Source organism: Egretta garzetta, unplaced genomic scaffold (assembly GCF_000687185.1).
Source record: "Egretta garzetta isolate BGI_Z169 unplaced genomic scaffold, ASM68718v1 scaffold15, whole genome shotgun sequence".
Lineage (NCBI taxonomy): Eukaryota > Metazoa > Chordata > Aves > Pelecaniformes > Ardeidae > Egretta > Egretta garzetta.
Window position 1 is genome coordinate 2,772,274 of NW_009259798.1, and position 25,407 is coordinate 2,797,680.

General features: G+C 38.0%; 1 protein-coding gene across 1 annotated transcript in view; it reads left to right on the plus strand.

Moving 5' to 3' along the window:
- Window positions 1–25,407, plus strand: part of GREB1 (growth regulating estrogen receptor binding 1) — a 58,507-nt gene that overhangs the window by 17,161 nt on the left and 15,939 nt on the right. Inside the window, exons 7-22 of the mRNA XM_009639815.2 lie at window positions 1,131–1,253; window positions 2,114–2,251; window positions 2,435–2,620; window positions 3,182–3,532; window positions 4,230–4,358; window positions 5,893–6,018; window positions 6,488–6,685; window positions 6,776–6,956; window positions 8,805–8,997; window positions 9,587–9,723; window positions 11,031–11,370; window positions 12,911–13,026; window positions 13,751–13,950; window positions 15,796–15,885; window positions 18,065–18,681; window positions 25,102–25,204. Coding sequence (XP_009638110.1) covers window positions 1,131–1,253; window positions 2,114–2,251; window positions 2,435–2,620; window positions 3,182–3,532; window positions 4,230–4,358; window positions 5,893–6,018; window positions 6,488–6,685; window positions 6,776–6,956; window positions 8,805–8,997; window positions 9,587–9,723; window positions 11,031–11,370; window positions 12,911–13,026; window positions 13,751–13,950; window positions 15,796–15,885; window positions 18,065–18,681; window positions 25,102–25,204 — 3,228 coding nt within the window. The remainder of the gene's footprint in view (window positions 1–1,130; window positions 1,254–2,113; window positions 2,252–2,434; window positions 2,621–3,181; window positions 3,533–4,229; window positions 4,359–5,892; window positions 6,019–6,487; window positions 6,686–6,775; window positions 6,957–8,804; window positions 8,998–9,586; window positions 9,724–11,030; window positions 11,371–12,910; window positions 13,027–13,750; window positions 13,951–15,795; window positions 15,886–18,064; window positions 18,682–25,101; window positions 25,205–25,407) is intronic.

The window sequence follows — 25,407 nt, forward strand, 5'->3', positions numbered from 1 at the left end:
TGGTATTGCACTATCTTGTGACTTTTGTCACCACATTATGGCAGGAAACTAAATGACAGAATGAGTAGCATAAATGGTTAAATACTGCCCTCGCCTGGTAAAAGTCTAAAGGACAAAGTCATCTCTGAAAACCTGTATGTAAGGTTCTTCTGCAAGTGAACAATCTTATTCTAGATCTGAAGACTTCAGGTTTATTTTTAATTTTAATATATTTTGCAAAATTAAAAAAAACTTTTTATGTAAGATTGTTACTCTGTCTTGAATTTTATATAGGACTAACCATGCTGCCAGGAGATATAGCCCTGCCAGCGTGAAGTAGTGCTACGACCTCTGCATAGTCATGTCCAGAGATAGAAAAAGCTCAATCCTGCAAGATGCTGAGCAATTCCTGGAGGACCGTTGACTTTCAATAGCTATAAAAAATTGGTGTTAGTGGAAGCACATCATTCTAGGAATTTGCAGGAGAGCACAAGAAGATTCAAGAAATTGAAAGAAATTTCAGGAAATTAATCATCAGGAGCTCCTAGAAAAACTGTGAGAAAGTTATGTATTTACAGACAAAGGTGTTGGAGCTACATGTGGATAGGAGGCAAGTGCAGAAATAATTTGCTAGGAGTTAATATGGAATATCATAAAACCAAAGATGGTAACTAGCAAGAAGTGGCAAAAATCCTGTATATGGGAAAACTGTTAAAATTACCCTGAAACCATTGAGAATTTTATTTTACAGTAAGTTACATGAAACTCTGTGTCCTATGTTCAGAAATAAAAGGAGCAAAATGCCTATAATGTTGACTTCAAAATATTCACACTTACAAACATTCTTAGTACATTTCTCATTCTTAGTACAGAGTAAATATTGCTATAAAATAAGTGTAAATATTGCTATAAAATAAGTGAAGTTTGCCTAGATAATTAAGAGTTCTCTGCGCCAGAAAGTTTCCAGAAATTTAAGCAGGACATACTAAAGTAAAATAAAAACCATGAAAAAATATTATGTTCATGGAGATGGCCCTGTCTACCACAGTATTTAATGCACACATTCAGTCTATCAAAATGTATCAAATTACCATGCATAAAACTGAATACATTTTATTCTAATACTTTTCTGAAATATAACTGTTATTCAGGCACTTTAACAAATCCAGGGCCTCCAAAAAAGCGCCATAAAGGCTGGTCACCAGAATCTCCATCATCTACTGAAACTTGGAACTTGCAGCTCAACCCACAGGTTCCAAACAGAATTAAAAATGGTAAGCTATCCCCAAGGTAATGATAATGTTTGTTTCATTATTCAGAAAGTAATGGGGGAAAAGAGGCAATATTTCAAAGATGCATGCAGATTAGCATTAGAGTTTTGAAAGGTGTTTGATACCTGCATCCTCGCCTGCATTCAGGTGCTTCGTTTCCATTGATTTCTTTTTGAGGCTCTGAGCTTAACTCTCATTAGGATGCAGTCATCAAGTCATTAATAAATCCCAACAGGTGTCTGTGTCCATTTAAACACCTTTGGGATATTAAAATTAGTGTCACAACTCACGTCAAGGTGCCATCCATTGTTTCAATTATTTGTCACAGTGTTCTTTGGCAGTTGGATTTTATAGTCTAGGTACAGACTAGAGTGAAATGCAGTGAAATAAACCTGCTTTCCCCAAAATGGTTTATTTTAATGTGCTACTGTTTAAATTAAAATTACTGTAAAGAAGTTGTGATTGAGCAAACATTGAATCTTATTTTTTTCTATCTTGCTATAGAAAGAAAACCTGTTTAGAATCAGTGAAAATAAATATGTCATACAGAACACACAAATCATAACTATTTGTGCATTGATACCACATCAGCCTCTGTATTCTTGCATTCAAACCTGGAACTGTTACAAATATTTCAAAATCTTTAGATGCATGTGTGGTGTTCAAGGTTGCAACCATATAATTAGTCCTCCAAGTTAGCATAATAGTATGGGTTGTAGTAACAGCTCATGAGATGTGTGATGTAACGATAAAAAGCATTTAACCCTGGTCCCAAATGTGGGTATGAGATGATGTTGAATAACTTTTCTTTGGGGAAATCATTATTAGACCTGACTCCAGTAATAATATGTCTAAAATCTTAGATGGAGGAAGCCTATCATCTTTACCACATTCTGCTTTGGTGGGGCCAGCCTCATCTCCGATGGTGGGCTCAGGAGAACCAGTCTCAGTTCCTGACAACTTGCTGAAAATCTGTAAAGCAAAGCCAGTTATTTTTAAAGGTAAAAGCCCCAATCACCCTAACAAGACCTTGTATCTTTTTTGTAAGAAATGTAAAGATACATCCTACTGCTAAACACTGTTAAAGATGTCAATTTTAAAAGGCTTACTATTAAAACTGTTTAATGCATACACGGGAAATTATGTAATTAATGCAATGTGTACAAACATTGTTTGTTTTGTAGGTCATGGAAACTTCCCATATCTTTGCGGGAACATTAATGATGTGATAGTGAGTCCTTTGTTGTACACCTGTTACAGAAATTCACAGTCTTTATCTAGAGCATATGAACAATACGGTGCCTCCACAATACAGCCTATTTCAGAGGAAATGCAGCTCTTACTGACTGTCTACTACCTTGTTCAACTAGGTAAGATTATTTTACATCCAGATAGACTACAGTGAATATATTACATGCCAGCAAATGAGAAAGGGATTTAGGGCAGGACAATATTAAATATCAGTCTTAGGACATGTGATATTAAGCAGTTTCATTCGTGGTAATGAAACAAAACTAAACAATTAGCTCTTGAAGACCAGAGAGATGGAAATATAATCATACAAAGTTCATCTTCTCCTATAATCTGGGACCTCAGCAACTAAAAATAAAAAAGGAAAAGAGTTGTACTTCACTGCTCTTGCACACAGTCTGTGGTATAGAAGTAGTATTATGATGAGATAGGCAGCGCTCAACCTCTTCAATGCTTCTAATTACTGATACTCAGGTTCCAATTAGGGCAACTTTACTTGAGTAAAAGGCACTTCAAAATAAAAAATTTGGTTCACATCTGCTGAAGGCAATAGAGTCATGCATGCATAAATCTGAAACATAATCGTTTCTAAAAACATACGAATTTTGAAAAAACAATTGTTTTTAACTCAACGGTTTTGTTTAATTGTTTCATAATACTTTTCTTTTAATTTTTTTTAGCCTCGGACCAGGTCCCTTTGATTGAGGATTTGGAACAAATATTCATGCGTTCGTGGCGGGAATCACACCTGTCTGAAATCCGTCAGTACCAACCAGCTATCCCGCAGACGTTTCCTCAGGTGCCCAGCCAGATCGCACCGGTGACTTCAGCCCAGCTCCCTTGGCTGGCAGGCCTCGCAGCTAGCTCCTGTAATGATAGTGTCCACATCATTGAGTGCAGCTACTCTCTGGCTGAAGGGCTTTCAGAAATGTTTAAGCTGCTCATTGAAGGAAAATTAATAAAGACAAACTACGTGGTAATCATATGTGCCAGTAGAAATCGAGCCATTGATTCCTGCATTGTGATAACAGGTGAGATCCCAAGGGTGTATCTCCAGGTAAAACAATGCTATGAGGAGTTTGGTTGGAGTTTCAATAAGCTGCCTCAGAAAGCAGAACTTTGACAAACAAGTAATGGGTTTTGATGAACCCAAGTTGATGCTGCACAGTTGGGTCTCTCTCCCCAGCAAACCACATTCTGCCTGTGTTACCCATTTTCTCACCAAGGCATCCCAGCCAACACTACTACAAACAGATAATGGTGAGTTACAGTGCACACAGTGCATAAATTGCTCCTGCTCTGTGTGATGGGGATTTTACCACGAGCAGAGGACCGAACATTTTCTTTCTTCTGAAAGATGGTCTTTCAATGTCATTCCCTTCCACAATGTCTTGAAGGCTATGCTGATAATTAAATAAATTATTTGAATAGCCATTCACAGATTCATTTTGAGTGTAAGACAACTGACAATTCCTTTGACTATTTATATGTCCTTTTTATATACTGCATCAACAAATATTTCCCCAAAAGGGAAAGGAACATAAAGGATTATAAAATGTGAATCTATTTACAGGTGCCTGGTGCATACATGTATAGGAGAGAGAAAAGATTCATCTCTGCCATTTTTGTGTCTGTAGTTTCATGTATCTGGGTAGTATTTTTATTATGACTTACAACATTTTTACTTCAGTTTGAAGTGCTTTCAAAATTACTTTTTTTGTCTTTTAGGAAAGTATCAGGCAAGAGTTCTGTCTGAGAGCATGCTCACTCCTTCAGACTACCAAAAAGAAGTTAACTATCAGCTGGTCACAGGGAAAGTGGAAACTCTGGGGTCCTTCTTTAGCACGCTCTGCCCAGGTACCTAACAGGTTATAAAGGGGCATGTTTTCAAGTCCCTGAGACTTTTAAGTCAGAGAAAACAGCTGTGCTCATTACCTTCCCAGAAGCAAGATATTATTAGAAATATGTAAAAAATGCAGGACAAAGTTGTGGAAGTACATTTAAACTGAAATATCCCCTAAAAGTGTCAGTTTCTAAAATCCGTCAGTTTCATAAAAATAGGTCAGCAAATAGCTGAGCATATTATTCTTAGGTATGCAAATCCATCCATATACTATGCAAGTCCATATCCATATGAATGTATAAATTCTTTTGCCCTAAGCACAGAATTCTTTTAGACCATGATAGAACAGAGTTATTTTATCAAAGAAAGGATTTGTCCTGTCAACTTACCGTGCTGTGAACTTGATCGTGATGCATGGCAAAGAGAGGAAAATTGCAAAGAGCTAGGGTTACTGGATCATTTTTTAACTGAGTACACTGAGGATTACTACAGGCAAGATTATCTGGGGATAGATCCAGCCTCGTGGAAAGTTAAACTGTATCACACAACTAGAGCAAATGTGGTGTATGTGTCAGTGTTAATGGGATGTCACAGTCCCCTTTGCCATTCACATCCCGTTGGTAAATCTGTACTTACATCACAAGAAACCTTCTGGATGTGTCACGGTATTTTGAGTGGTCACTTAAGAGAAACTAATTTTCCTTGAACCGTCATGTAATTATGTTAGTGTTTCTGCTTTTAGTATCTTCAAAGTATGGTTCTCAAAATCACTGTTGCTATTGCTATTGTATGAGGAGAACAAGCAAATGAGCATCCTAAAAATAGGTGCTATCTATATCCACTGGATTGCACTTCACAGGGCAGACCCTGCCTTTCTGAGCTCAGTGCAGACATGTTCAAACATCTTTTCATCTTCTGAGAAAATACTAAATACTCAGGACAGGCATACTGCATTCTCTGCATAGCCTTAATCTGTAACCAGGGCCCTTGCTGAATAGAATATGATATATTTATGGATGTGCATACTTCAATAGAACATACCTTGCTTGCTTCAGCATTGTGTGTAGCTACAAAACTCGTATTTCTCTTTCAGCTTTATAGGGAATTATTTTTCTTTCTGTGTCTCAAAAATGTTAAAGATTTAGAAATATTTATCAGATTTTCCAAAGCTTCTGGAATCCTTATTAGTGAACAGTATAGGCCCATGGTCTGAACACAAACTAAGACAGTTTCATGTCTTTGTTTTTCCTGATTTGCATCAGGGCCTCGAGGCTGGTTTTCTACCATCCTCCATGAATGTCCTAGCCAGTGGTCTGCAGAGTTGGTTTGTCATTCCCTGGCCTGATGTGCATTTTATTAGTGATATGCTGTAAAAACAGATGCAATAGAAAATAATGAGAGGGTTCCCGTATAAAACAGCCAATAAGCCAAGGGCATGATAACTAGCTAACATATATAAAGCTCTTTAAGATCTACAAAATAAAATCAGTACGAAATGAAGCTCTTATTGATATGGATGTTTATTCCACTATCCCTTCAATTTGATAGAGGGTGACATTGATCTTTTGCTGGAGAAATTTTATCAGGAAAACCAAGGGCACATCTCTTCATCACTTCCTGCTTCAGTGAATAAACCAACAGCCCCAAACGGAATTGGAGCATCTGCGTGTACAAGTAAGCAAGGAGGATTTTCTAAAGATGTAACAGAGTAGGTTACTTGAGACCAGGTCTCTCGCTGTGCAGTTAGATCCATCTGGGCAGAGTCCTAGGCTCTTGAAGGCAAAGGTCCTGAGGCAAACAGTAACTCATGTCTTGGGATACTCAGAGTTACACTGATGGATGCTCTGCTTTGCTCCACTGAGTATTGTAGTCTCTGAAGCTCTAAGTCTTACTTCTGTGGTAGCAGAACATGATTGCACAAGTTCAGTTTCAGCTCTCAGATTCTTAAGAGACTTATAGGACTAAAATGCCCAAATGCAGAAAGATTTCTTTGCATATTCCATATAGATTTTCATAAACTGGAGCTCCTGGTCATAAGCAAAGTACCTTAAAGAGTAGATAAATCATTCTTTTCCAGAGTCTAACTTTTTGCATTAGATTAGACTTTGGGCATATATCTAAACAGCATTTTGCCTTTTTCCAGGTTATGAGATTGAACGACATCAGATTCGTCCATTCCAGCTAGCAGTGGCTCAGAAATTGCTGTCTCATATTTGCTCAATTGCAGACTCCAGCACTCAAAATCTGGATTTGGGTTCCTTCGAGAAAATTGATTTCTTGATTTGTGTTCCACCCTCTGAAGTGACTTACCAGCAGACTTTGTTTCATCTCTGGCACTCAGGTGCTCATTAGTTAGCTTTATTTTAGATTTACAGGAAATTATTAAATGTATTTGTATCTGGAAATACTGACTTTTCTTCCATTTCTTTAGGTATTTTATTAGAACTTGGATTAGAAAAGGAACATCTCACAAAGCAGAGGGTGGAACAGTATGTTATGAAACTAGATGCAGAAGCCCAGATTAAATTCAAAGTCTTTTTACAAAACTCTATGCAGAATCCACACACGCTTTTTGTCCTAATCCATGATCATGCACACTGGGATCTAATGAGGTAAGAAAACTGTACCTTGTTCTGAGAGAAATTATAATTGTTTGCATTAGCTCTCAAGATCAGCTTTCTGATTTATCCTTTTCTTCATCTTTGTTTGCATCTTTCTGCTAACTCTCTCTTCCCATGCATTGAATAAACGTTTTCTTTTAAGGTCCTTCATGACTTATTCTTATCCTGCTTATTATATTATGCCTCAGTGGAACATTTCAGCTTTCCTTGCTCACCATTCTTATCTTTTTTTCAGCCACAGCTATTGTTTTTTTGGCTGGTTATCATTTGTCCAAAGGAAAGCTTCCTGTGAAAGTACACAGAGCTCATTATCTTCTGTCAGTGTCCTCTGGGCTGTAAAACATGCAAAAACCCTCCACAGTGAGTAGACAACTAGCGAGCCAACACTGCTACTTATTTTTGTAACTGATTGGCAATTTTCCAGTATAATGTTTTTTCTACCCACAGTCACTCATTTGTAAGAATGAAAAGCTTCTGTGGGTACATAGTAATGTCAGGTAGAGTTCTCAGGCAAGCAGGGAGGTTTCTGTCTGATGTTTATCGAGTTCCCCATCAGCTCGCTTGCATAACTCACTGCTGGCCTGGCAGAGCCCTGTTTCCTTGGCTTTTCAACAATCTGCCTGCTGAGAAGCTGGGCTGGTTTTGCTTTCTATCTATCTCCTGAGGTACCAGGGAGCTTGGAGAACATACTGAATTACAGAAATACCAACATATTCCAACTTTGGGAGCATGGTAGTTTTTCTGAAAGCAAAAACTATGGAATCTTGCTTGTGAATGAAAAGACAAGGTCTTGTCTTTCACACTGGTTAAGAATGATGATTTTCACCAAAACTTTATTTTTGCATGTGACGGTTTCCTGTTCAACTCCTCTATATCTTAGGAACTTACATGACCTATTACAGCTGTCACAGCCTTTAAGGCATTTATTCATATAACAACCTTGAGTGGTAGGGAAGTACCTGTATTGCTGTTCAACTCCGAAATTTTTTCCTCTTCTCTAATACAGATATGTAAGTGACAAATATTTAAGTGACTATTCTGCACAGCAGGATTCATGCCACCTGACTGAAGTCCATTAAATGAGGTGCTTAAAACAGGAGTGTAATTGCCTGGGATTGCCCACATAGTCACAGCAGAGACACGGGCATCTCTGAGGGCTGACTTAGATCATGGGTGCACACAACCAATTTCTGGAGTTACTTACCTCTCTCTGCTGGTAACAGAAGGAGCTTGCAGTGACTAGGCTTGTAACTTAGCCGCTGCAGGTAAATGCCAAAAATTAAATAGCATGAATTTGGACTGAAATTTTACACCGGAGCAAGGAATTGACTGTAGGTGTTCCATGATACCGGCATTTGCCCTAACAATAACTATTCTTCCTTTTCATGATAGCTCTATCATGTAGTTTCCTGCTGTTTTTTTGTCATACTGACTTACTGTTTGTCATTTCCTATATTGATTTTTGTAGGTAAGAACTATATTTTCTTAAGGGTGGCACTAACAATCTGGCCAAAGTTACTACAGGACTATGTGTCTATTGGTAACTGCCAAAACATCAGCTTCCTTTCATCCTTTATCTGTTATATTCTGGTAGCTGTAAGGGACTGGTAATTTGCTAGCTAGGGAGCTTATCAGCCTTACAGAAATTTTCAGCTCCAGTGAAATAATTTGCATTTCTTTTCCCATCCTTCTATGCAACAAAAGCAGGGCAAAGAATAGAGTCCTAAGTTCCTTGTATGTGTTTAACTTCAATTTCACATCCAGGTTAAAGCTATTCCATTGACACAAATTTTCCCTTGTGCCGATCACTTTAGAGAGTTTTGGGTTTCTTTTTTGCAGTGCTATGCATAGCCTTTATCCTCAAACAGAACTGTCTACAGGACTTGTTGATAGACTGTTGAACTGCAGGGAGGTGAAAGAGGCGCCAAATATTGTGACCCTCCATGTGACTTCCTTCCCCTATGCGCTGCAGACACAGCATACTCATATCAGCCCTTACAATGAGATCCACTGGCCTTCTTCATACAGCAATGTAAGATGGATGCTTTGCGGTGCTTTTGTGAGCTTTTCATGTTCAAGTTGTTTTACATTTACATACTTGGTGAAACTGTGGAGGCTCCATGATTTTTGTAAACAAGAATGAAATTTGCATGGCATCTTGTTCTTGTTCAGTCTGTGGCAAGTTCTTTTCCCCTTGGCTTATCCTGATATTTCTTGCTTTTTTTCTTTATTCCTTTTATATCTTCTATAAATTGTAGTAGCTCTGCTAAAAATCTTTGAGCTATGTAAATGGAAACCATCTGAAAATCTGTCTCTATTGCATTACTGCATAAATATATGTACATACATGGATTTTCTTCATATGTGTGCATATTTATTCCATACATAGCTGTTCTGTCTGTGTATATGTATATGTGGGGAGAGAGAGAGAAACAAGAAAACACTGGGTCAAATTTCTGTCGAAAAAATTGTGTTTCTTTCTCTTCTTGTTTTATGTCTGAGTAAATGTATGCTTATTAGGGAATGTGATTGCAAATATATCAGATACCAATGGTTACTCAACTGTAAATTAATAATTTATAGACTTTACCTTTATATTTTTATTGCTTCATTTGCTTTAGGATGTAGATTTATACCGTGAAAACAAGAAATACTTTGGGCTGTCAGAATTCATTGAGTCCACCCTCTCTGGACATAGTATTCCTCTGCTCCGGTATGACAGCTCTTTTGAAGCAATGGTCATGGCTTTGGGAAAAAGGTATGGCACCCTCCTTTGTTTAACACAGGAATTTAGGAGGTGCATTTTAGTGACTTGAGTTACTAGCTAGAAGCCTGCTTCTTTTTTTTTCCCCCTTGCTGTCCCACAAATCAGCTGTGTATGCAAGGGCATTTCACTCATTCTTATTTTCTCCTTCCAGTTTTTGGATATATTTGGCCTGTAATTTAGTCAGTCTAGTCTGCCTCTTACTATGAACATGACACTATTATTTAGCCCAATTTAGAGTGTGTTCTTGTTGTGACCAGTAGCTACTTCTGTATTACAAATCTAACATTGTATCATCATGTAATTTCAAATGTGTTATTACTTTTGTCCAATGATATCACTTGCTAACCCTGGCTGATTTTGGTGTATAGAATTTGTGTATACTGCACTTGGGCCACAAAAAGATGTAGACATATCACTTAAATCAGTGATAAAAGTTTCAGTGCATCACCAGAGCTTGAAAATATATCACTGGTTTTCCTTGGTCCCTGTGGAGCAAGTCTAGAATCACTGCAAAAGAGTAGTGACACATTATGTGCATATGTGCAGCTGTGAATAAACTGTGGGATCTGTAAGAAGACTGTGACAGAACAAGTAAAATCTTGTGAATTTGTATTGCTAACTGGGAGACTGACCACATCCACACTTAACTGCTGGGGCTTGCTACAGGGTACTTTGGAGCTCTGATCACCTATATCAGGCACTTTTCTGAGCAAGCCATAGCTCCTCTTTTTACTGCGCACCTGGATTTCATTTCTCTGAAGATCAGAGCACAGGAAGCTATTGCAGATCCATGTCTCTCCCTTCCACAGACTGGGATTGAGATGGCGTGTACCTGGGCTTGGGAACTTGGAGTGTGCTCATGGGGTGCTGCCTATGTATTCAGTCTTCTTGAAAACAGGACTAAGTAAGAAAACAAGAGAAACACCACCCCACCCCCTGCCCCTTAAGAAAAACACATAACAAAGAATACAATTCTCATTGATAAGAGAATATAATTTTACACTGAGTGCCTTAGCATATATTTTGTGGTAAATTTTGTAACAGCAATAAAGAAAGTGATGTAACCTTACTGGACTACTTGCTTAGTAAATCTTGCTAAGAGATGGGGAGAAAACATTCTGATTGTGAAATGATGCCTTGCAAAGACTATCCAACTGCAAATTTGGTGAGATTCTGTTGTATAGTAGATATGAAGGATTCTTTACAGAAGAAAATCCTGAGTTTACTATATTTTGTAAAAATTAGCTCTTTCACTTTAGCCTTTAATACTTCTCTATTTAATTCACCATTTATTTCAGGTTCCCCAGATTACACAGTGCAGTGATAAGGACTTTTGTCCTCATACAACACTACTCTGCAGCTATGATGGCAGTTTGTGGTCTTTCTCAGATGAAGAATTACACCTCAGTCGAAACTCTGGAAATCACCCAGAACCTAATAAACTCTTCGAGACAATGTCCTAGTGGTCATGGCCTGATGGTAGTGTTGAGAATCCCATGTACTCCGCTGGCTGCAGTGGCATATGAACGTCTGTATAATGTAAGGGAAAGACTAGCCCTTGAAGATAACTTTGAAATAATCTTGGGAAACCCTAATTCTGGAATCACAATAGGGAAGCACTTTGTGGAGCAACTAAAGGTAACTTGCAGAATGACACAAACTGGGAAGCTTCATTAGATGGATAGGTGGGGACACTTTACTGGTGAGAGTTATGGTCATTAGCTGAAGTGCGAGTCTTACTGGTAAAAATAAAAACTGCCTTATGGAACATGACTTTTATCTTTTAGACATACTGTCTGTGACTTCTTTATTGTCCTACCTCTGGTTAATAGTCAATGGAGTATTAACTAATAAGGCTAGAACTTGACTTCCAGCAGCAACCCTCCCAAACAGTTGAATGGCTTTAATCAACAGGTACCATGAGCAATAGGGAAAAAAACAAATAAAATTGTCACAGTTTTAGCAGAATTCTCTCACAAAATCATCATAGTGCAAAAAGATTTTAATCAGTGACCAGTTGAGAGTTGTATTATTTTTGTCATCAGCAGGTGGCATGAAGACACCAAATCAGCGATGCTAATTATGAGTCCTAGAACACCCTGGTATTCCCAGCTCAGAATTGTATGCTTTCTGGACCATGTGTTGGTTTATGGATTAATTTATATCTTTTAGGTCCAGAGTCTTGGGTCAGCTGTTTAACAAAAGCCTCTGATACTGCCTTGCTTTTCATGATATTACCATCACCTGATCACCAAAGCAAAAACGTATTTACATTCTAGGAGATTCTAGGAGGTGTAATACATATTCGATACACTCTGTACTGTATCTGGTTCAGTACATTAGATGAAATCATTTGAGATCCATGCTGATCTCATTCTGCTATAAATTAGTCATAACTTATTCTGAAAAATCAGTATTAGTTCAGAATCACATCCTGGCTATCTTCTCTGACATGCATAACAGTGGTACATGTATGGATGTCAGAGGCTGAGTTGTCGTACTGTTGGTCCTACTGTGTATTCCTTATCTGTAGATCAGTCTGTACAGCAAAAGTGACTGGTGTGAGTAAAGCAGTATAGCCTGGTGCTAAACAGTCAAACAATAGATCTAGTTATGAAACTTCTCATGAAGTCATCAGGAGATGGCTTTGGGGGAGAGCGGGAGACTTCAGAGGGCAGCAAGCGAGGGCAATGGTACATGTGTGCTGAACACTTCCAGCTTTCCCCTGTTCCTCTAAGGTGAAATAGTTTCCTTCCTTGCTCCTTTTCTTTCTTGGACTCAGACATCCATACATTATCTGCTACAAGAAGCAACCCTCTGTACTCTTCTCTCCCCAAAGCTCCTACTCAGCTTTACCATCTATTGTACCATATCCACTCTGCCCATATATGCCCTGCCCATATATTCTCTGCTGTGTAGGTGGGAAACTCTGAGGCTTTCCAGACTGGAACATACTGTTCCAATCTCCTCAGACATACAGCAGGCAGATTGCTACCTGTAATGCTCTAGGGGTTGTGCAATCTACCTATGTTGAAATTGGCTCTGTTCTGTGGCTTTCCTTGGTGGAACATCCATCCAATATAAAATTGATTCATATAATGGGTGATAAAAGTATATATTTCTGTATTTTTACTTGTGCCATATAGATATATCCAACAGCGTTTCTTAACTTATACAGGTCTGGCAGAAAATTGAAGATGTAGATTGGAGGCCACAGACCTATTTGGAGTTGGAAGGTTTGCCTTGTATATTGATATTTAGTGGTATGGATCCACAAGGGGAGTCTTTGCCACGGTAAGAAGATCCAGTATTTTCTCAATGACAGGTTTTTATCTATGACTTACCAAATGGCTAAAGATTAACTGTGTAGTTACTTGTGGGAGAAGAAAACAGATTTCAGTGTCAAGATGATTCTTTTCCATCTTTTGGCCATTTTTATATCATGAATACAAACCCCATATTATTAATAATAAGCTGCTTATTGCACGATATATATAGCTCAGAAAAATATTATGAGAGTTGTCCCAGTTTAGGGGAGAGAATAAGGGTATGTAAAAAAAAAAAAAGTATAGCTACATTAGACACCTTACGGTAGCTGAGACATCTGCATGATGCTGGCATATGGGCTACAGGATGTGTGGAAAGATCAGTGCCTTCTGGATTGGCAGTTTGAAGCTAGATAAGATGCCCTGGGGACATTAAGGTGGCAGTAAATGCTTTTGTATGTTCAGCTGAATCCTATTGTGTGTGTTAGGCTTAGAACTCAAATTATTGTATTTTTTTCTGATGCTGATGCTAACGTTCAGTGCAGTAGATTAAGTTGCATAAGTGGATTAAGAAAAAGAAAAGTGTATGCACAACAGTGGTAAACTTATTAAGCACAAAAGATATACTGTGTTCTACCTCATCCGTAGTATAAGCAGATCATGAAAAAATTCCCCTTTGGCTGTGTTTGTAAAAGAAATAAGGGAGTAGATTACAGTGAGTTTTCATACCACCCCCTCTTGTTTCTCTCCAGATCACTGAGATACTGTGACCTACGTTTAATAAATTCATCTTCTTTGGTAAGGACAACCTTGGAGCAAGAACTTGGTTTGGCGGCATACTTTGTGAGCTCAGAAATTCACGCAGAGAAAGCAGTTGTGAATGATGTGTTAGAAAGTGACCCAGAGAAACTAAGCAGCACTGATAATGAAGATGAAGAAATAGCGACAGAAGGTATTATTAGTAGTGATAATAAAAGAAGCTGTAAAATGATTGAGTTGTATTAGAAAAAGCAGGATTGTATGGACATCTACTCAGTGAGGGTTTCTGAAGCTTTACCAAGTCAGCTCTGCTCCTTGGTTTTGCTTCATCTCCTTGAACCTGTGTTTTCTCACCCTCCCTGTCCAAGGACTGCTGCTCCTGCAGCATTTGAATCTCTTGCACTCCTGCTGCTGCATCTGTTCTCTTTCACTGGTTTTTGGGGCCCTTCTTTCCCCTCTCTTCTTTCCTTCTCTTACTCCCTCTTTTCCTTCCTCCCTTCCTCCCTCCCTCCTTTGCCCCATGCATTCTCGCAGCCGCAAAGTGGAGCTCGAGTGGGTACACCCAGCGATGCTCACTGTTCGGAGTGCTGTGCTGTGCTGTGCTGCATTGCCCTCCCTGTAGCAGGGAAGCCTGCGCTTTGCTCTCTGGGAAGCAGTGACTTGGTCCCCTCCCTCACAGCAGGGGCAGCTCCACCTAAACTGTCCCTGGCTGATGGTACGGAACCTATGCTTGCATACTGACAGTGGTGAAGATTCCTCCCCAAGGAAACTGTATATAGTACAGCTGCGTAGTCTCATTTGTAAGGTGTTAAATATTATGACTAGAAAGTATATCTGAACGTAGTAACTTCTGAGTACTCCTTGAAAATCTCCATGAATTCAAATTGACAGTGTAGAGTTGGTGAGTTTATAGTTTCTTAAGAGAGCAATTAAGAACACAGAAATGTGTAAACAAACAAAAATAATTTACCCAAGAACTGTTGGGAGGTTTTTTTGAGTGATAGTTGATGGGTGTTATCAATTACCATTAAGTTCTTTACATTTTTCCTTACTATCTATTGTGTCTTCCAACTGTGGAAAACAAGGGATTTTTATCCCCATAGGTTAGTTAAATCTCAAACTGCTTGCCTTCATTTCCTTTTCTATACTGTTCACCTATTAAGTTCTTACTCAGTAATAATACGGATAGCAGACCAAGCAGAACAAAAATATTTACTTTAATCAAAGATGTACTTTTCATATAGGAATGGAATACCTGAGGTCATACCCACACTGTCTACACTAGAGGCTTACTTTAGATGTGATGAGTACTTCTGTCCCCTTAGCTGAAGTGTGCCAAGATTGTATGTGATCCGAGTCAAATGGGCACCTAAGTTGTTAGGCACCTAAGTTGTAAGGCTGCTTTCCTGGTCCATGAACCTACGCTCCTCCAGAGTCCAGTTCAGAACACCTGAGATAGACTTGCAGTCCACATTTTCTGCTGGCAGTGCTTATATCTGTTTATCATGGTAAAACTGTATAGAAACAAGCATTTTAACTTAGAAGCCTATTCTAGGAACCTCAAGTGAGTATCCTTGGTGGCCGTCCAAATATGGATTTTCATCATCAAAAGCTGAGATATAATCTGGCCATAAAGCTGTAATGTATGAGGTAGGAGGTAATTTCATAACGTACTGACAAAATAGAGCTTGTTGCCTATTGGTTTCCCTGACACTGGATTAGTGAGGAAAGTAAGACAAGGGTAGAAAGAGAAAACATGGTTGAGACATGCCTAGAAATTACCAGCTCCTGGCTGCAGCATTGATTTTGTGAAGGTATTGCAGCTCAGCATCATTAGATTAGGCCATGGGCTGATCCAATATTGCATGGTAGGAACAGATACTCTCCACAAGTGCAAACTGTGTCAGAATGAGGACAAACCCCACACAAACTCTTGAGTACTTTGCCCTACTTTGACAGTGCAGCTGCACTTTCTTACAGGCTTACTTAAATTATATTTTGTTTTTGTTTTTTTTCCCTACTACCATTCATGAAACAGGTTCTACTTCAGAAAAGAGAAGTCCTATGAAAAGAGAAAGATCTCGTTCCCATGACTCTGCATCCTCATCTCTCTCTTCAAAAGCTTCCAGTAAGAACTTAAGATCATCTCTATTAAGTTACATTTAGGATATAAAAGAGACCTTTTATTCAGCTTATTAGAGAAATAATAAAAGGCACAAATCCTTATGGTTTTGGTAAGGCCTATTTTAATGGGATCACTAAAGATAACTTTAAAAAAAATAAGCATCAGACTTCTGAAATATAAGAAATACGGTCTTTTATTGCTTGAAAAATAATCATAGGCTGGGATGCCTAAACCAGGCACGACTTTAATATGTGCCACTGAGGTATGAATCCTCAGTTAGTACTGTGATGGCTGAGAGTGTTCACTGAAGCTATGGCAATTTATGAAAAAGAAAACATGCTTCACATTTTTTAAAGATCTTTTGAAAATCTGTAGGAGAAAAAGCATGCTTGGTCTCATTAGTATTTTTACCATTTTCTTTTTGTTCTGGAGTGTTCACTCATTAATTTTGCACTGTTTAAAAGCTCTTTTGGAGGTGGACAATTTTTTAAATCCTCAATTCCTTTTCAATCTGCAAACTGGTATAGAAAGCATGAGGCAATGTTGAGAACTACTACAGCTCTTTTGTCCAATAAATTTCTTTGCATGCTTTTTATGCAGATAATATTAAGAGGAGAGTTGAATAAAAGTGGGGAATATAAATTGTACCAAAGCTTCCTAGGAGTCGCAATCACATGCAGCTTTTTAAAACACGTTGGGTTTTGTCAGTAACGGTAAATTCTTTTTGATCTCGTTGTAGTTTTCAACATGGTGACATGCATATTTGGCCCAAGTTTTATTTTCCACAGGCACAATGGTGGTTACAAAAGAAAAAAAAAAAAAATCTTGAAAACATTTGGATAAGCTTCATCAACACTTTAGTTTTCAAAATTTTTTTTTCTTCTTTAAAGTTGGGCTGCTCATCAGTTCCACAGTGTCCATGTGGCCTGCCTGTGGCTTTGTGGCCTCACTTTGCCTATGGTTAAAGAACTCTTTTTCCTTTCCTTTTTTTTCCCTGTGCTCTTAGATACTGGCATTTTGAGGTTTTACTTGAAACCATTCATACTGCTGGTGATATTTGCCTATGGTTAAAGAACTCTTTTTTCCTTTCCTTTTTTTTTTCTGTGCTCTTAGATACTGCTATTTTGAGGGATGTCACAGTGGTTTTACTTGAAACCATTCATACTGCTGGTGATATTTTTATATTTATTGCTAATGTCCTTTACTGACTACTTTAGATTAACATGCAGCTTGAGCATATCTTACTATTTCTTGAGACTAAGAGAAACTATGGACTTTTATTAGTTCAAAACATGGGGTTTTTTGAGAACCAAGACTGCTGTTTTCACCATGAGAGAAAAGCTGTTTTTACCTACGTTCAGCTTCAGACAGACATTCCTATTACCACATGGAGACTGATTCCCCAACCAGTTCTCAGTCTGCTTTGAAGACTGTGAAGTGTTTGCCTCTCCTCTTTGGAATTCACTAAGCATTAAACATGCTTGGAACCACTTAAAATGAAGCCTTAAACCTTCAAGAAATCTTGGTTAGAATATATAAGGTAAAAATATACCACTTTCAGAAAATCAGCAATTAACTGTGGGGTATATCTACATGACATATTCAAGGCCAACATTTGTGAGTTTAGAATGTGCTCTCAGCTGTATGAATGCATTAATGCATCATGTAGCACCAGACTTGAAAGCCGGGGTTTATTACATCAGACTAAGTGCTGCAGTGACGCAGGCCCATGAGTGTCAGATCAGATCTGACTCAGAGCTGAGGACTGTTTCTAGATGTCAGTTTGTGTAGGCATTTCTATAGTCTGATGGGGTAACAGCCTGTGAATTATTTATTTTCTTGCACTCTTCTAAACAATGGTTTCAGTACTTTTGTATTTCTTGAGCGATTAAATTATCTGATGAACACCTTAAGCAAGGACTGGATGAGGGAAGTAGAGGACAGGAACATCACTGACATCTTTCCTATGCACTTCAGTACTTTAAAAGCCACTTTCTGCATTGAGATGAATACTCCAAACTAGGCCCATTATGACTTCCTGAACAAGAAAGATAAAAACAAGAACAGGAGTGGGATTGCAATGTTTGACAGATCCTCTATCTAAATGATTATTTTTTGTTTTGACTATGGCATTGACTACCAGAGATAGTTGCACTGTGTTGAACTATAAATTTTCTTTTAGTTACAGCATTCTGCAGTGAGTCATCTCCTCCTTTAATAGCAGCAGGGGATACAGCAAAATCCCCCCACGGTGTCCTAAGCAGCAGTGCTGAAGAAACTGCAAATAACTATGAAAGGCAGAAACAGAAAGTAGACAAGGGGGCACAAACAACAATCAGCAAACACTTGCCACCAGTAACTGAACAGCTGGATACGAAACAAAACATAAAAAGTGCTCAAATTTCCATCACTTCATTATCCTCCTCACCTTTCTCCTCCTCTTCTTCCTCCTCTGCGCCTACTCATAACTCCTTCATCCTACAGACCTCTCAATGCTCCATGACCAAAGCATCAAAACAGCCTCCCATAGTTTTCTTGCCCAAACTGGTTTATGACATTATTACTTCTACGGACAGCAGTGGACTTCCCAAATCATCTTCCCTCTTGCCTTATCATTCTGTTATGTGGGCAAGTTCTTTTCGTCCTCTTATGAGTAAGATGATGACTTGCACGGAGCAGTCTCTATACTACCGCCAATGGACGGTTCCCAAGCCAATCCATATGGACTACAACAATAGAAATGAGGGCAGAATGGACACCTTTCACCCAAGGAGGCTGCTGCTGAGTGGGCCACCACAGGTGTGTAATAAGAACAAGGTATTATCATTGATTTATTTTGTTTAATTTTATCATAATCTCAGAAAAAATAGACTAGTTATCATTACTCATACTTGAAGGGGGTTTTTTGGTGGAGAGTAAAGTTGCTTACATTTTATTTCCTAATCCCTTCTAATAAAATAATCTTCCTTTCTTTACTGTTAGCCTGAGTTCAAATACAATGAAGCTGCAGCAATGTTCATTTTCTGTCAGTCTCTCTCCATTAAAATGTTTTAAAAGATAGTTTCCTCAAGAGATAGATTCCATGTATAATTTCAGTTTGTTAAAGTTGAATATGCATTTACATTTTAAATAAAGATCAAAGATCTTCACAAAACCACTTTCTTATGATCATTCTGAAGACAGTTGGGAGTTTGTAATTAAATTCTTTTCTCTGTTTCCTTCACACAGCAGACAGAAATAGAAGCTGTTGTAAATAACACATGCAAGAAGGCCAGTTCCACATTAGCAGAACCATATTTACAAGATGAGTAGCTGAGGCAAGAGTTTTTAAATTACTTTGAAAAGAAATATGGAAATGAGTAATAGTCCTAAGAAGTTCCTTCTCTTCTAAATCCTCTAAGAATGTTTAGCACTTACCTCTGAGCAAGGTATCTCCTAGTTCAATGCACATGTTACATGCTAAAAGTAATGTTATGCCTCTCATGTTCTGCTGAAGTACAAAGCAACAAGATAGGAAGAGACACGATGCCTACTGAAAGCATATATATGTCCTGTGAGCCTCAGAAGCCAAAAAGGATAAATCCAAACCAAGACAAAGACCCATGTTTCCAGCTATTGTAACATCAGCCCAAAGAATTAATCTAAAAATAGTTACTGATTTAACTTGCCACATGATCTACTCTTCTAAGCCCATCCATTGCAAAAGGAAACTACTTACTGCTCTTTGTTGAATGATTGTATTCTATTGTACACCCAAATTTATGGTGCAGTAGAGTAGAAAGGGCATAAATGGGCTTTTCATATTGGGACTTCCTGCAAATGTTGCTGTAATTCATAAAGGGTTTCCAGAAAGTCATCCAATGAGCAGTTTTTCACTATCCATTCCTTTGATCTAAATTGTCCATGTTTGTCAAAGACTGAGCTATTATGTGATCAAGAAACTGAATTTCAGACTCAGCTGCAGCATAAATCCAAATACATTCTGGAAGAGCAATGTTGTTCATTTCCATCTCAAAGAAAAACACCGTCTGTGACAATTTTTGTTAGAATTTTATATGCCTACACATCAAACCCCACAAAGATGCTATTCTTAAAGCCGCCCTAAATATCCAGATTAGCTGATAAGTAAATATTTCTTTGGTATTCATTTGGGTTTGGGTCACAAATGTAAATCTGTGATTCTCAGAAGTGTCATTCAGAGACTTCTGAAAGCATACTATACATCTGTGAGAAGGTTTTGATGCTTAACACACTCAGCACTTGCCATTTAACTGATTATAACTGAAAACAGCTGATTTATTCATTGGCTTCATTTCAGGGTATGATATTCACCACTTTTCACTATCAAACCTTTTTTTTTCCCCCCCCAAATATTGAATAGGACTCCTGTTGACCTGTATAGCAGTGAATTTCAGCCTTAATATCACTTCTTTTATTTGAAACCCCATCTCTTCTCCATCTGTCTCCACAATGCAGGTTATTTCCTAGTCTTGGGTTGGGTCATACAGTTGGATCAGTTCCTAAAGGGCATGTTTATTAATTTTATATTCCTCAGTTCTTTCTTAAGAATATACCAAATTCACATGCACCAAATTAGGAGTATCATGTCTTCTTCCTAAGTATCAAAATTGGGCTATATATTAATCTCAATATGTAGAAAAGGACAGCAGCTTTGCTTCCTTTATCATTCTAATCTCCCACAGTACTAAAATCTCCTGTAAACCAAAAAGCTGTAAAATTATGTTGATTTTTTGTTGGTTTAAGTGTTTCTTTTAGGGAATAGTTACAATAAAATATACAGAAATTACAATTACCCTTCTCTTCTTGGGAAGAAATAATTTTTCTTCCTGAAATAGGTTTTACTCTCATGTGTGTTTGATAATAACATTTTACATGCACTTAACACTTAATGAGTGAAGAGATATAGGCAGAAATAAAAACAATTATTAGACATCACCTGAGTGTTAATAACATCTCAGCCAAAGTATAAGAATGCCAGAGTACTATCTTTTAAAAAATTAGGAAGTAGTTGTTTTCTTTATCAGGCAGCAATTACTTCACTAAAATTCAAATCAGGAAGCAATTTGTTGATTAAAATGAAAAATATGTAATTAACACAGGAAGAAAACTGGGCACATTAGTGAACAAAAATTATAAATCTCACTGTCAGGGTAATTAGTAATAAAGAATGCCTACCCTTCTCTCACAGAGACATTTTACTGTACTGGTCAAAACATTTTGCTAGAAGACTTGATGCGTTTTTACAAGGACGGTTATGTATATTAGAAGGCAATACATGCATTATTTTTACAAGAGGCTTTAGGAAATGCAGCAAAAACTGGAGAGGTATAGAATAGATCTATATATTTATCTGTAAGTTAGGTCACATCACCAAAGCTAAGCCGTTCATTAGTGAGTATGACTAAATAGGCAGCACCATGAACAACGTGTATCATATGAATGGCTAGAAATCTAGTCCCTAGTGCACCCAAGAAAATGCCTATAAGGAAGCCTAAATTGACTAAAATGTTTTTCTTAGAAACATTAATCTTAAAGTTCCCAAAAGTGCAAATTGAGGTTTTGTACCTTTTTTAACTGGATATTACAACTTAGAACTAGCATTTTCCTCAGGCGTGGAAGCTGCTTGTGAGCACGGCTCAGGCCTGTGGCACCACATCCAGGGAATGAAGCAAGCACGTCTTCAGACACTTACTAAGGAAAAAAACTGCTGCCCATGTTATTTGCATTTCCTCTACTCCTATTAAAATCTGATTACAATGGGCTTATATACCATTCATCTTATGTAAGAAAATTATTAGGGATATATTTAATATATCTGTTGTCAGCTGTCTTTTAGAAGAGTGTATCAAGTGGAAACAAGGAGAAGAGCCAGCAGCATTTGACCAGCTGTCTGTGGACCATCAGCATTTTTTCTGTGAATCACCGTTGGTTCACAGACCACAGTTTGAAAAACACTGCTGTGGTATGTGAAGAACTGGAAATTAAAATAGAAAAGCCTTATGGAATTATTCCCCCTTTTGCCATATTTCTCCGAATGTGAAGGCTGAAATCAGATGATACTTTATAGCAACATATAAGAATAATAAAGTACTAGTGGTCCTGGTGTCCAGTGTCTGGAACAAGTTCAAAATAGGGAACAGCACTTTTGAATGTCACTTCCATGAATAAAAGTGGAGGCACACACGTAATTTCTCTGACTGCAGTCTCTCTCAGGTTCTTAGACAGACAGATTGTTTTCAGCTTATCTTTGATACCTATGGCAAGTACAGTTCAGCAGTCAAAATCCTTTGAGAGCTTTACACTCCTCTCAGGTAGTGTGTGTCTTTGACACAAAAACTGGACCTTCAAACCTCTTGAATTTTCTGCAGGAAGAATTTGAATTCATATTCCTTCCTTTTGCTCAGCTATGACTACACTCGCCGTGACTGAAGAGCTGCAGCGTAAACATATTCTTACGGGTTTTTTATGGGACAAATCATCCCTTGCACTAACGATGAAAATAGAATTCAAAAGTCTAAATCTTTGCAGGCCTCACATTTCTTAGTTATCAGTTTTCACAAGATTTGAGATTTTTACTTCCTAATCTTCTGGGATTTTCTTCTTCCAAGTCTGATTCATCAGACTTCTGTCTTCCTAATTCAGGTAGACAGAAATAAATTAGAGTAATGCTTCCATTATTTGGGAATATCTGGCCCCCAAGTGCCTTATCTGTTAAGGCACTGGGCACTGCCACGTATTTGAGGAACCACTTTCTGGGAAGTAGATCTGTCTGTAGTAGCAGCACCCCTCATGTACATTTTGTTTCAGGAATCATAAAAATGCAGCCCCATTCCATGTTCCTTCATTCTTTCAATGTTTGCAGCTTTTCATTGCAGAGTGAAGACAGCATATGGAGAAAAACACCTTGCTCAGAGAACTTCCTTACCAGTCATCATCATTGTTAATATCTTACATCATATCATGCTTAAGCCCAGAGTCACTAATTAGGATCAAAACAGCATTGTACTAGGTTTCTCTAAAGACATGTAAAGCTACAGCCCAAGCATGGGCTGTTTAAAATTTATTTGCAGATCTTCTATTTTGTTGCAGTTGGGAGATGGAGGATGGGCAAGTATGAGGCTTTATGCTTCCAAGTTGTTCATATTCTGCACGCAGGATTTCGTTGCAGCTACCCATGATGCCCAAACTATCGAAAAGAAGGGTGGTGACAAGAGCAAGGACTCTTTGGAGACATGTGGAAGCTCTGTTTATTGACAGCTATACAGTATTTTCAAACAAACAACGACACTCTGTGTAGTTCCCTTTTGCCTAGAGATGCTACATAGAGATATCAAGGTTGTGTACTTTGGACAAATGATCTCTCATTTCTTGAAATCAGGGAACTGTTAATCTGTCAGGCCACCCTGCGTTTAATGAAATGGTAATCAGAGGTGCTTTAATAGAACATGTTTGTAAAGGCATATAAAGGTAATCTCAGACTTGAGAGAAAACACTGGAAGTAGTTTCTTCTAGAACAAACTATCATCAGGTTTGCCTCAGATGTGGGAAGATAAGATGTTTTTGTTTAGCTCACCAATCAATAGCCATTGCAGCCAAGTTTAGAATCTTGTTCCAGGGTCAGTAGAAAGATTCTCATTAGTCTCAATGTTTTTTACATAAAACCCCAGACTGGGAGTTAGAAACATCTGGTCCATGGGCTGACTGTAGTCCATGCTATCATCTACTCTATTCAAAGTCACTTTTTTTCTGTGTTACTGCTGGACAACGGAGAGTTGTGTGCTAACGCATGGTCTACCATGTGTACCTGAAAAGCTTATTTGACTCTCAACAGGGATAATGGTACCCTTTTCTGCCCTTGGCAAGCAACTGTTTAAAATTCAGGCTGATTTATTAAGAACAACAGATACTGAACTTTGACCAAAACAAATGTTTACCTTGCTTCAGCTTCAAAGCCTCCCTTTCTCAAATGTTGAGAGAAAATGAAAATTTCACTTGGCCTGTATGGAAAACAGTAAATTCCATACTGTATTTAGTAATTCAACACCCTATGCTTCTGACATGTCCTAGCAGTAATGACAGTGAAGCTGGGTTTTCCAGTGCAGTAGTCCAAAATCCGATACCATTTTGTGAGATCAGACAGTTGCAGGAGAATGTGTCATAACTGATCTACATGTTAACCTCCCCTGTACAGGTGTGACATTAGTCTTATGTTGTCAACTGGATATCAGTGCCATGCTGAGGCTGGACTACACACGCACACACACACAAAATCCCGGCGTGTTCATTCTCCTGTGAGAGTGACATGAGCTTGCTGGTCTCTTTTTCCTCATTGAAACCCATTGTGTACTGCTGCTGCCTGACCAAGTGTAATGGTTTGTAAAGCTGTCTGCTTAGGTGTGGCATTATATACTTGATGTTATCATCAGCAAACTTTATATGGAAGACACGGAACAGTCTACTGAGTAAATCGGTGGCTGTGGCTTATACCTTTCAGCTGAAAAAACTATAAAAGGGCAACTACATTTGGTGTAATGAAGAGAAAAAGTATATAATGTGTTGGTGGGGTAAAAAAGAAGGGATAAAGTTATAATCTTAAGATAATATTAAAATGGACTTTTAAAAGGTAATTTTAAAACAGTGGAAGGGAAATAATAGATTTTCATCACAAGAAGTAGAACAACACAGTGTTACATACACCAGCTCCTCCAGGAATGGAAGTGGCCTGCACAAGTTCTCCTATAGATGCATGCCACGTTGTTCTTCAGGATAGTCACTGTACTTCAGTAACAGCCTGTGTACTGGTAAATTATGGAAATATGAAAGGGTTGAGGTAATTTTTTAGTTATCTTGTAGTTTGAGGAGGTTTTTTGGAACATTTTATGATCTTGGGTGGATTTTTAGAAGTTTGTTCCCTATGTAGAAACTATAACATTAGGCAATAAAATTCTCGTCTGTGGGCCTGTAATTGGAGCCGGGGTATAAAATGCATTTTCCAAACTAGGTTCCTGCATAGAGAGAATAAAACTGTTGAGCATTTAAGCATTTCATTTATGCCAAGGAATATACAAATACGGGGATATGCAAGCACTGAATATTAATATTCGGTTTCACTGCAGCTGCAATTTCCAGATATGTGGAAAAGTAACATGTTGAAAAATGGAAGTTTACTTTTGTATTTTCTAATTTATATATTTACAGATCGGGAAAACGGGTGCCTATCTGCAGTTCCTCAGTATTTTGTCCCGAATGCTGATTAGACTGACAGAAGTGGATGTTTATGATGAGGAAGAAATCAACATTAGTAAGTTCTTGATATAAAAATACTTGCTTCTGGAGACTGTAAAGAATTGTTATGTTAAATTGAAAAGTAGTTGTTTGTATATTCTATGCCATTCACCTTTGCAATTGGTTTACATTATTGAAATATTTTAAGAAAATTTTTGTGTGCTCTTCAACTGGCAATCAAGAATATTTTATTATTTTACTCATCATTTAGAGTTTAGT